The sequence below is a fragment of the Podarcis erhardii genome (genome assembly GCF_964252035.2).
Source record: "Podarcis erhardii genome assembly, chromosome: 9".
Lineage (NCBI taxonomy): Eukaryota > Metazoa > Chordata > Lepidosauria > Squamata > Lacertidae > Podarcis > Podarcis erhardii.
In genome coordinates this window covers 75,003,643-75,015,666 of record NC_138512.1, presented here as the reverse complement: position 1 = coordinate 75,015,666, position 12,024 = coordinate 75,003,643, and the positions used below count along the sequence as shown (strand labels likewise).

Genomic DNA, 12,024 nt, shown 5'->3' with positions numbered 1-12,024 from the left:
AAAATATAATAAAAAAATTATTTAAAAAAAAATAAAGTTTATACATTTCACTAATTTTACAATCATTTGGGCATTTCAAAACTTGACTTCCTTCCCCCCCTTTCTGCTGTTCCTTAAATTTTATTTTTAATATCTTCTGCATATCCAAATCAACTTAATTTGCTCATTTACTCATCTATTTTCAATAGATACTCCTATGAAACTGCTGGTTGTTACAATAATCCTGCCAATGTTCTTATCGGTTTACAATTTATCTGTAAGCATTCAATAAACCATTTCCATTCTTTTATAAAAAGTTTGTTATCTTGATTTCTTATTCTTCTGGTAAGTTTCTCCATTTCTGCATATTCCATAAGTTTTTGAATCCATTCTTCCTTTGCTGGGACTTCTGCTTCTTTCCATTTTGGGGCAAGTAACATTCTTGCCGCTGAGCAAAAGGGATTGTTGATAGCAAAGGACTACGAGGGAAACCTTGGCTCCCATAAGACAAAGCAGCATTCTGCATTAAGTGGAGATGGAGAGATACAAAGGCTTCTCCGTGACTATTTTGCATCTCTGGAGTGGGCAATAAACAGTCACCGTTTCCCATTAACACTGGTAGAAGGAGAAGTGTAGGACTTGGGAAGTCAAGAGATACCATCACTTCTCCCAGAATGCACAAGTTGCCCCAGCACCTACCCTGGTATTTGATACTAGCAGGTCCCGGACTGTGTAACTCTCACATTCCTCCTCTTTCTTCAACTCCACGGTTATATCTCCATAGGACACAGAGCCGTCAGAAGGCCAATACTGGGCACATTTCTCCTGAGCAGTCAGAAAGCAGGCAAGACAACAAAGGGGAAAGCAGTTAGACAGACAACATAAGGATCCATGAGAATCCTCCGGAAAAACAATCTCTCAAAGGACCTGTTGGTGGCATTTTACCATTGTACTGTGGAGAGTGTATTAACTTATGGTCTATGTGTGTGGTTTGGGAGCTGCACGGTCAAGGGAAAAAACAATGCTGTCCAGGGTTGTAAAGACTACGGAGAGAATAATTGGGTGCACTCTTCCCACCTTGGATCAAATCTATGCTTCCAGGTGCTATAAGAAAGCTGCAGAGATAGCGCAGAATAGTGCGCACCCCGGAAATGATCTCTTTCTGCTTCTGCCTTCTGGAAGAAGGTACAGGGTTATAAAGACTAGGACTAGCCGCCTGAGAAACAGTTTCCATCCAAATGCGATTTTGGTTTTAAACGCAGTGCGAGGTAGTCTCTATGGGAGTATATTGTATTTAAAAATGGGGCATCAGAGTTTTTAGGGGGCTAACCAGGCTGGGATAGCAAGCTTGTTGGTTTTGAATGTCTTATGTAGATTTTTTTTTCCAGTTTTGTTATTCTGTATGGGACAATGACAATAAAGATTATCGTATCGTATCCTCTAGAAGACCAAGCATGAGTTCCTCCCTAACCTCCTTTCTGCCCCCCCCCCCAGTTTTTCTCAGGAAGGGGAACATGTGACAGCTCTGAGGAAGGCAATGGTCCTTTATAAAAAGGGCAGCCTGGGACATATATCGCAATGGTGAGAATTCTGAACACAAAGGTATGGGGACAGGGACCAAGCCTGCACAGGTCTTCTTGCTAGATGCAGTGCTTACCTCATTTATCCTCTTGCTGGCTGAAAAGACATGATGAACTGATGAATTTGCCTCATGCCCTGCCGGACTACTGCACTGCCTACCCGAGAAGCGGCTCGCCAAGGTCTCAGGCAGAGGTCTGTCTTAGACCCGCTACCTGGGATCCTTTTAAGGTACAGGTGATGGGGACCAAACACGAGGCCTTTCACAACCACAGCGTGGTACCCAAGTACAGGGCTCTACAGTTTCTCCCAATGGTTGCGTAGCGGGAAAGACTGAAGCCCATTCAAGGATTCAGCATCTTTGACGCTGAGAAATAATGCAATTATTACTGCAATGCGTTAAGACAGTTAGGAAGCTTTAGCTGGTGCAGAATTTGGTGGCCAGGTTGCTCATTGGGGCAAGACGGTTTGAGCATCTCACACCCATCCTGGCCCGATTGCACTGCCAATTAGTTTCCAGGCCCATTTCAAAGTCCTGGTTATAAACTATAAAGCCTTAAATGGCTCAGGACCGCAATATCTCAAGGACCCAGACTCTGTGTTCATCACCTGAAGCCCTTCTTCGTGTGCCTCCTACATGTGCGGTCCAGAGGGTGGCAACACAAGAACAGGGCCTTTTCTGCAGTGGCTCCCTGTCTGTGGAATGCTCTCCCCAGGGAGTTTGCCTGGCGCCTTCATTAAATTTTTTTATGCGTTCTTCTTTAACCAGGCCTTGGGATGATTAATATTCTATAGCCTTTTAAATGTTTCTGTGGGAAGTGGGGGGATTATTATTTTCCTGCTTGGGTTACGCTTATTTACTTGTTTTTATCCTGTATTTTATTCTGTGAACCACCCTGAGATCTTATGTTGAAGGGCAGTATATAAATTGAATAAATAAATAAAATTGTCGGAGTTAAAGTTTTTTTGGTGTGTTTTTTAAAAAAAAAACCAAATGGGAGCTATGCTCAGACTTCAGTGTACAATGCAACACTTTGTACTCTGTAGTGCAATTTATCCAGACAGAGGAAGACCAGGGGCATATATATGCACTAAGCAGCTCAAAGTGGCTTGTATAAGGCAGGCTTAGAGGACCAGGCACACTGAAGTTTCTGCATCAGAACTGCACCACATACCTTCAAGCTCCCTGGAGACAATTCTTGCCCACTCCCCATTTGGCTCACCTGACCCCTTTCTTCCAGCTCAGTCAACATGACAATGGAGCAGGACTTCCACTCCCAGATCATCCTCCAGAAGTCCTCTGTCGTGTGCTGGAGAGGGCCTTGGCTGGCTATGTAGGAATCCTTTTGGCGATAGCCCTGGAATTTGAAGACAATGTGGTGTAGTGGTTAAGAGCGATAGACTCGTAATCTGGTGAACTGGGTTCGCGTCTCCGCTCCTCCACGTGCAGCTGCTGGGTGACATTGGGCTAGTCACACTTCTCTGAAGTCTCTCAGCCCCACTCACCTCACAGAGTGGTTGTTGTGGGGGAGGAAGGGAAAGGAGATGGTTAGCTGCTTTGAGACTCCTTCGGGTAGTGATAAAGCGGGATATCAAATCCAAACTCTTCTTCTTCTTTTACTATAAAGGGACGGAGCAGCGAGACTGGGCATACCCAAAGGCAAGAACAGGTATGGGGCTCCAGTAACATCTAACAACCCTCTCTCTCTCTCTCTCTCTCTCTCTCTCTCTCTCTCTCTCTCTATATATATATATATATATATTCTCTCTTTCTTCCTCCCTCCATTCAAGAAGAGAACGCAGAGAGAAAGGAGCTTAGCCACTGGAATGTGCCCAGCAAAGGCAGGAAATTGAATTCCCAGGTAAAAGGCCTACCAGTCATGAAAGGGCTTTACAACCCAGATACTTGACAAGTAATGAGAGGAAGGAGGTTAAATGAGGCGAGCGCTGATGCAGTTCTCTGTTTAACATTGACACAGACTGACACCACAATACAGAAGACCACACTACGGTAATTAACGCAAGCTTAGTCAATCTAGAATGACCATGGCTCTGTTTTCCTACAACCATTATGGATTAGACTCTCCATCCCTCCTACGCCTTTGCTGCTCTTTGAAAGCCACCCTGGTTGCAGGAATGTAATGCACGTAATTGATGCATTTGAATTATGGTGCTGGAGGAGACTCTTGAGAGTCCCATGGACTGCAAGAAGATCAAACCTATCCATTCTGAAGGAAATCAGCCCTGAGTGCTCACTGGAAGGACAGATCCTGAAGCTGAGGCTCCAAGACTTTGGCCACCTCATGAGAAGAGAAGACTCCCTGGAAAAGACCCTGATGTTGGGAAAGATGGAGGGCACAAGGAGAAGGGGACGACAGAGGATGAGATGGTTGGACAGTGTTCTCGAAGCTACCAGCATGAGTTTGACCAACTGCGGGAGGCAGTGGAAGACAGGAGTGCCTGGTGTGCTCTGGTCCATGGGGTCATGAAGAGTCAGACACGACTAAACAACAACAAAAGAGGATGTGCACAGTCCCAGGATCAGGGAGCTCTGGGTGCTAACAGTTTTATGCATGAAGTGCAGTTTCTGGTCTCCAACATGAGACAGGAGAACTTGACCAAAGAACCCAAATTTTTCATTCTAGGGCTAAAGAGGAATCAAGGGCAATACTGAAGGCACAGAGGGAGAAGGAAGGAAGATCACAATGGGGGAAGGCCACTCACATCAATAAAGGAGGCATTCACGTAATCCGTGTTCTCTTCGCCCCTCTTCACTGGAATGATCACCCGGTTGAACTCATCTACAGGAAAGACCAGGCAAACAAGGCAACAATTTTAGAAATATTTGGCAGCAAGTTTATAGAGGAAGATATTGGGTCTGAAATACTGGCGCTCAGAAGAGATGGGTTTCCACAGCAACATACAAAAGTGGAGCTGTAGGACTGCACAACAGTCATGCAGGGAAGGCATACAGAATGGCAAAAATGGTCCCTCGCATTCCAGTGCTGAACTGCTTACCATATTTTTCGCTCCATAAGACGCACCTGACCACAAGATGCACCTAGTTTTTAGAGGAGGAAAGGGGGGAAGCCCCATTTTTTTTGGGGGGGATCATCTCACAGTTGTGCAGCTTCTTTTGCAAAGGGAAAAAGCCCCGTTTTTTTGAGGATCAGCTCAAAGTTGTTGAGCTTACTTTGCAAAGGGAAAAAATCCTGTTTTTATGGGGTTCAACTCACAGTTCTGCAGCTTCTTTAGGAAAGGAAAGGGAGCCCTTTCTACAGTTTCCAGACAGATAATCTAATCAGCCAGTCCCATGTCGCTGGGGAAACAAACAGCCTCCGTCTGCAGAACATTCAACAATGGAGGCCTGGGCAAGGGGCTGGGACCGGAAAGGGAGCCAGTGATCGACCACACATTCGCTCCCTAAGACGCACAGACATTTCCCCTTACTTTTTAGGAGGAAAAAAGTGCATCCTATGGAGCGAAAAATATGGTAAATATTTTGTAAGCAAATGCTGATTGGATGTAACTAAATCAATTTTCTTCTCTGTAATTGCAAGTCATGATACATTTATATGACAATTCACTCCCTCTTCCAGCAACTGCCGCTACTGAAACCTTGATCACAATGGCTCTCTCTTTCCCCCAGCCCTCTCCACCTCATCTTGTTACTGCCGACACAAAAGCCACTTCCTCTCAAGGTTCCTCCTGCTGCCGCTGCCCCACATACAGCAGCAGCAGCAGCTGTTCCTCAGCTGGGCTTCCCTCCCTGCAGAGCAGGACACTCACATGGAATTATCTGCAGCACCCGGTTCTTCTTCATGTTGGCCGGCAAATTGCCCGTTCTCATCTTGTCGTTCTGAATTTTGATCGAGGTTAGTTTCTGCAGAGAGACGTTGGTGGAACGTGAGCCGCACCAAAAGCATCGAGGGCACATACCTTACGGTTCAAAGCATGGGCATGCACGTGCAGAGTGTCGCAGTGGGGCAGCCAGCAAGGGCACATACTTGCCCATTACTGGCATGTATGTTAGATGTGTCTATTGCATTACACTATAAAAGGCGATGCAAGAGCAGCAGATGTGCACTCTCACACACAACACGCCCTCCCTCCCTCTTTTCTACTCCCTACACCAGAGGTCACCAACGTGGCACCCATGGGCACCAGTGTGCCTGCCAGTATATCCCATGGCACCCACAAATGGTCCTCTTAAAAACTCATAATGCGCGAGAGACTGTGCTCTAGTGGCTCAGTTACTGTTTGAACTGGTTTGGTCTCTCCCACACTGAATAGACCCCCTTGGACATGCCCACAGTTTACCGGCTGCCACGACTGGATCCTCACCCTCCCTTCCATTCTGAACAAAGAAGACTGCTTCAACCAGTGAGCAAGTGCAGTGGTGACTGGTATAGGTACCTTTCCCCCATTCATAGGGGCGTGTATCATACTATTTTGTGGCTTCTTCTCCTTTTGTGCTCTTTTAGATGTGGAAGCCGTAGCCCCATAGTAGCCATTTTGTGATTGGCACCCAAGGCACTTCCTCAAAATTCCAGGTGTGTTCACAGTTCTAGAAGGGTTGGTGATCCCTCCTCTGCAGCCTGCCTGCCTTTCCGGGATCACAGAATTGGGAAGACCAAAAGCATTCTAGTTCAACCACCTGTCACAAAACAGGACATTCTCCCCTCCAGCAAAAAATATCATATTTTTAGCTCTATAGGACGCACCCGACTATAGGATGCACCTTGTTTTAGAGGGGGAGAACAAGAAAAAAAATATTCTCCCCCTCTCTGCTCAGCGCCCCTTCAGTGAAGCGGCAGGAGAAACGAAGCCCCTTCCATTTCTCCTCCCGTTTGGCTGAAGGGGCGCTGCGCAGCTCTCCCTCTCTGGAGAACCCGAAGCCTCCGGAGCGCAGAGGTTCCCTCTGCGCTTCGGAGGCTTTGCGTTGCTATCACTGAAGCCAAGGAGCCTGCATTCGCTCCATAGGACGCACACACATTTCCCCTTAATTTTTAGAGGGGAAAAAGTGCGTCCTATAGAGCGAAAAAGACGGTAAATAAATCCTGAAGAAACTATGTAATGGTTTGCCACATACAGAAATGGGCCTACAAAATATGCAGGGATTTAAGATATGTAAAACGAACCATGGAAAGAGAAGAAGGGAAGTCATTGATATCTTAAGGATGTAAAATGAGTATTTGAAATTGTAAAACAGAAAATTTGATAAAAATTATTTAAAAAACACAAAAATAAGTAGTTCTGGGTAGCTGACTGGGGGGCGGGGGAAGAGATCTGATTACCGTATGGCTGGATAGGAAGACCCATGACTTTGCCTGTTCTACTTCCAACAGCAGGGTCAGATTCGTTATAACCACCGTGTACCTCTAAGGATAGGACAGGAAATCCTCAAGTCTTATGGTCTCCTGATCCCCCCTTGTGCTAAATAATCCCATGACACCATGGCTAAAGAATGCTTTTCTTTAAGCATTCTTAGAGTTGCTTTTCTTTAGCCATGACACCATGGCTAAAGAAAAGCAACTTGGTTCACATGTGTCTGATTGGTTAAGCCTTGCTTTCTGGCTCCCCATAGCCATCTGGTTGGCCACTGTGAACAGGATGCTAGACTAGATAGGACACTGACCTGATCCAACAGGCTGTTCTTATGTTCTTCAAGTCTGGTTGTCTCTAGCTACAGTTGTCCCTGGTAATGGAGGTCCCAAGCTACTGTAGCTGCTGCCACTCACCTTAAACTCTTCCTCCAATCCATTGCTGCTGGTCCCTGGGATCTTGTTGTAGATCTTCTGGAGGTGGATCTCCAGCGAGGTCACCTCCAGTTCTGTATCCCCATACAGATAATGCTCCAGAAGAGCTTGGTAGATGAACACATACTGCATCTGGAGAAGAGAGAAAGCTACTGTGAGACGATCACGTTCCACACTCAAATATGGCCATTCTCTGAACAGGTTCAATGGGCTCACAGAGTATGAACATGAGCTTGGAATGCGTGACCATTCCAGCATTTTCCCTGAGAGGGTCGTGATGCTTTGCATGGAGTCAGGATGGTACACGCTCCAAGAAAGCATGTGCAAAACATTATCTCAAGCTTCTCGGTCTCTCCTGTGGCTACCACCTCCACTTCCCCTGCCAACTTAACCCAGAGCAGCAGAAGGAATATTCAGGGGCAGTGACTGCAGTTCCTTGGTTCACCTTCCCTTCCCTGCCAAAGACCACCATCAGGACCTTATGCCCCTGCATCCCCCAGGTAAGTTCAGAATAGGATTGCCAGAAGTCCAACAAAAAGGGGAAAAGAAGAAGAAACTTGCAGTGTGTGTGTGTGTGTGTGTGTGTGTGTGTGGTCCGCAATGAAAATCAGTTAAGAAGTTATGGTCACTATTCACAATGGTATGGTTGGCTATCTTAAGTCCACAAATGATATACAATTGAGGACTTTTAAAAACTTTGTTTTGATGCTTCCTTTAAATTGAAGCGAATGTTAGTTATGTAAATAGCTTCATAGCTTATGCTAAACAGTGGACAGAAAGGCAAACAGAATAGTAAGTTTTTATATGTGTTGGAAGCTGCCCAGAGTGGTATAATAATAATAATAATAATAATAATAATAATAATAATAATATGGTTGAAACAGAACTGCAGCAGAACAGAAGCAGCACTGGTTGTAATAAACAGCAGTTGTAACAGAAGTCGATGCCTTCTTACATTCTTAGTTATGAAGAGGAGGCAGCAGATGGCAGATGGAATGAAGGTGCAATCCTGCATTGCATAGCAGGGAGAAGCATGAGAAGCAAACTATACTATGGCCTGGGAAGGCACAAACCAAGTTCCTTCCCAGGGGCAGACTGTGAAAGTGTGAATTTGAGTGTTGGGACTCCCCCTTTCAATGCAGTCATGATCTTGGAGCCATGGCAAAGCTGACTGACCTGCTTGTTAAGCAGGCAAAAGGCAGAAAAAGGATCAGAGAGACAGGCTAGTGCTTGGAAAGAGAGGCTTCATTATTATTTGCAGGGGGGAAGGAAGGAAATAATTCTTAGGGATTTATCCTGCCTGAGTTCTGCCGAAACGTTTGAGAAAAACCTCAGGGTCGCATGATTAAGTCTGCTTACCTGCTCATTTACACACAGAGGCCGGTTATATTTTGGGTTCTCTTACAAACAATAAATGCAAAGGAGAGTAGCTGGCCTACACAGCATGAAGCTTGTCCTGCAGGAGAAGAGACTTACATCGGTCTGTACCATCTGGCAGCGCTGCGCCCGGATGCGGCTGACGAACCCGTAAACGTCCACCTTCCTCTCAGTGAGCATCATGTCCAGCATGGCATCAATGACAATGAAAGTTCCCGTTCGTCCCACACCAGCGCTGGGGGGAAGGGGGGTGGAGAAGAAGAGAAGAAGAAAAAGGTCTCCTTTGAGAATTCGGCCCCGGCAGGCGGTTTCAGCCAAGCAACCCACATAAGCCAGATCACAGCATGCAAGTGACAGGCAGAGAAGATGATTCATTAAAGAACAAAGAAGCTCAGGGGCCTAACATCTGTCTGCTTAGCCACCCTTGATGAGCAGTCCATGCAGGGGATTCCCTGTGGGAGGAGATTCGGAAATGGTAGACGTGCCTTCTGACAGCTTGGTTGTGCCCACCGTTGGATAGCTCGGTTGGTTAGAGCGTGGTGCTGATAATGGCAAGATTGCAGGTTCAATCCCCGTAAGGGACAGCTGCATATTCCTGAATTCTTAGGTGATTCCCAAATCATTCCTAGATGATTCTCAGGGCCCCTTCCAACTCCACAATTCTACAAAAAGGGCAGTTTCCTGATCCTACCATCTCCATCTAAAACCACAAGTCAAAAGGCTTGAACTATCAGAATTTCGTGGGGCTAATGGTGGACTGAGAAAGTACATTTCTTGATCAAGGTGTCTATCCTGCCAGGTAAGTATCTGCTTGTACTCTTGGCGACTGCCTTGAACATCACTTGTCAGAAGGACGGGACATGGGTTTAACTCAGTGACTAGTAAGTTAAAAGTATTTTACATTTCTATTAGATGAGGATTCCCCTGTTTGGTGCATGTGGTTTTTCAGGGTCTGAATAGTGTGAAAGATGATGTGTCATTAGGGGGCAGGGGAAAGTTTGTGTGTCTCTGTATGAACTTATTTTTCTGGTTATTTTGTTAATATTGCTTCATAGCAGTGCTTTTTTTTTCTAGGGGTACTCAAGCGTATGCAATATTGGCACATTTTGTTCTAGAAGAAAAGTTGTAAGTGTGATATTTCACTTTTTTTAGTTGCTGGTTTGCTAATAGTGTTTCGTAGATTGTAATTGTTTTACTGGTTATTTTCTAATTATATTTTATGAATTATGCTGTACTTTTGATGTTCAAATATATTGTTGTTCTTTACTGTTTGTAAGCCGCTTTGAGAAACATTTGAATGGAAAGCAGTATTGAAATACAATAAATCAATACCCATATAAAAAAAGAAAATAAAGAAAGTAAATTTATTAATGCTCGTGTTAGGGAAGGGGTAGAACCTCTGGTGGGGGACGCATCATGCGCCTTATGGGATAGTTTGTCCACCTTCATATGATTAACTCCTTTCCATTATATATCTGACAGGCTTTGTCTCCACTGGTTTTCTGGTGCCTATTGCAGCTCCTCCCCTTTCTGCGTGGCTTTTGAGTGGGAATCTTTATTCCAGTTTTTGCTCAGTCACTAGAGCTTGAGACTCTTAATCTCAGGGTTATTGGTCCAAACCCCACATTGGGCAAACGATTCCTGCACTGCAGGGGACTGGACTAGATGATCCTCAGGGGCCCTTCTAACTCAATTATTTTAATGTAATCGATTTAATTTAATATCCTCGCATGGAGGCGCAGGTGACCCATCCAGCTGTTTTTGGACTACAACTCCCATAATCCCTAGCTGGCAGGACCAGCGCTCTATTTAAACACTGGTTACGGGGACGCAGGTGGCGCTGTGGTCTAAACCACAGAGCCTAGGGCTTGCCGATCAGAAGGTTGATGGTTCGAATCCACACAACAGGGTGAGCTCCCGCTTTTCGTTCCCAGCTCCTGCCCACCTAGCAGTTCGAAAGCATGTCAAGGTGCAAGTAGATAAATAGGTACTGCTCCGGCGGGAAGGTAAACGGCGTTTCTTAGCTGGACACATGACCTGGAAGCTGTATGCTGGCTCCCTTGGCCTATAGAGCGAGATGAGCGCGCAACCCCAGAGTTGTCCGTGACTGGACCTAACGGTCAGGGGTCCCTTTACCTTTAGACAGATGGAAGGAAGGAAGGAAGGAAGGAAGGAAGGAAGGAAGGAAGGAAGGAAGGAAGGAAGGAAGGAAGGAAGGAAGGGACTAATGAGCTCCAGACTGACCTGCAGTGTACGACAATGGCCCCTGCATACTGGGGGTTACATGTCTTCACCTTCTTCAGGAACTTCAGCATCCCAATGGGAGTGAAAGGGACCCCGAAGTCAGGCCAGCTGGTGAAGTGGAATTGCGTCACCAGGCGCTGAGGCTTCTTATTGGTGACATCGCCTACCTGGGTGGAAGGGTGGGAAAACAGATTGGACATATTGGTTAATTGTCAGGCATCTAGAGTCACGCCAAGCTCTCTGAATCCCTTCCTTTCATCACCTGTAAAAGTAGAGATCAGAAATGACAGGTTAGACTAAGGGAGAGAGGAGTGTGGCGGGGTCCCTTCTCTTCCATGCCCAAAATTGATAAAGGTTTCCTCCTCTCTGCTGAGCAAGCAAATTCTCCATCATAATCTGGCCTATGCCCACATCTCTCCAAGGTTGGTCCACTTTTGCTTGGGCTATGCCACACCAGTATTTGGGCTGGGGGAGAAGAGATGTACAAAAAACCCCAAACCCTTCATACCAAAAGAACAATAACATCCATAAAGAACAATAACATCCATACAGAAGAGAACTTAGATGCTGGTTTCTCACCTGGTCCCACCAACCCTACTGATCTCCAGCTGCAGCATTCTGGAATCAACAGACTTACATAAAAAGGGAGAAGAGAGGGGATCAAAATGAGATACCTGCTGAATGCAGAATTTCCGCACCGTGTAGTCAACTAAGACAGTCACATCTTCCACGGACACTCGGATATTTCCATACGTCCAGCAGCCCTGATCTGGCCAGTACTGAGCACATTTGCACTGGAGAGAAACACACATTTTTTAAAAAAACACGGACCAGCATTTTGAAATTATTAATTACCTGCCCTTCACATAAACATTTTGCTTTTACGCGTCTCTCGTTTCACTTGCCACAGAGCCTCCGGCAGCCACTTGCCTCTTTCCTCTCTTTCAGGTTGGTCACCATGACAATTGTTGCTGTGTTTTGCTCCCAAATCATCCTCCAGAAGTCGTTCACAGTTTCTTCTTTTGGTCCTAAACAGACCGAAGGGAAAAGGAAAAAGTGGCACAGGAAGGTACTTGCAGGTGGGTGG

General features: G+C 45.8%; 1 protein-coding gene across 3 annotated transcripts in view; it reads right to left on the bottom strand.

Annotated features, from left to right (window-relative positions):
- PTPRA (protein tyrosine phosphatase receptor type A) overlaps positions 1-12,024 on the bottom strand; it is a 138,167-nt gene that overhangs the window by 8,747 nt on the left and 117,396 nt on the right. For all 3 annotated transcript variants that reach the window (XM_081876786.1, XM_081876787.1, XM_081876788.1), the window contains 9 exons: positions 11,868-11,965; positions 11,612-11,731; positions 10,938-11,104; positions 8,793-8,928; positions 7,299-7,448; positions 5,347-5,440; positions 4,282-4,358; positions 2,781-2,915; positions 679-804 (listed from right to left, as the gene is read on the bottom strand). In XM_081876786.1, coding sequence (XP_081732912.1) covers positions 679-804; positions 2,781-2,915; positions 4,282-4,358; positions 5,347-5,440; positions 7,299-7,448; positions 8,793-8,928; positions 10,938-11,104; positions 11,612-11,731; positions 11,868-11,965 — 1,103 coding nt within the window. The remainder of the gene's footprint in view (positions 1-678; positions 805-2,780; positions 2,916-4,281; positions 4,359-5,346; positions 5,441-7,298; positions 7,449-8,792; positions 8,929-10,937; positions 11,105-11,611; positions 11,732-11,867; positions 11,966-12,024) is intronic.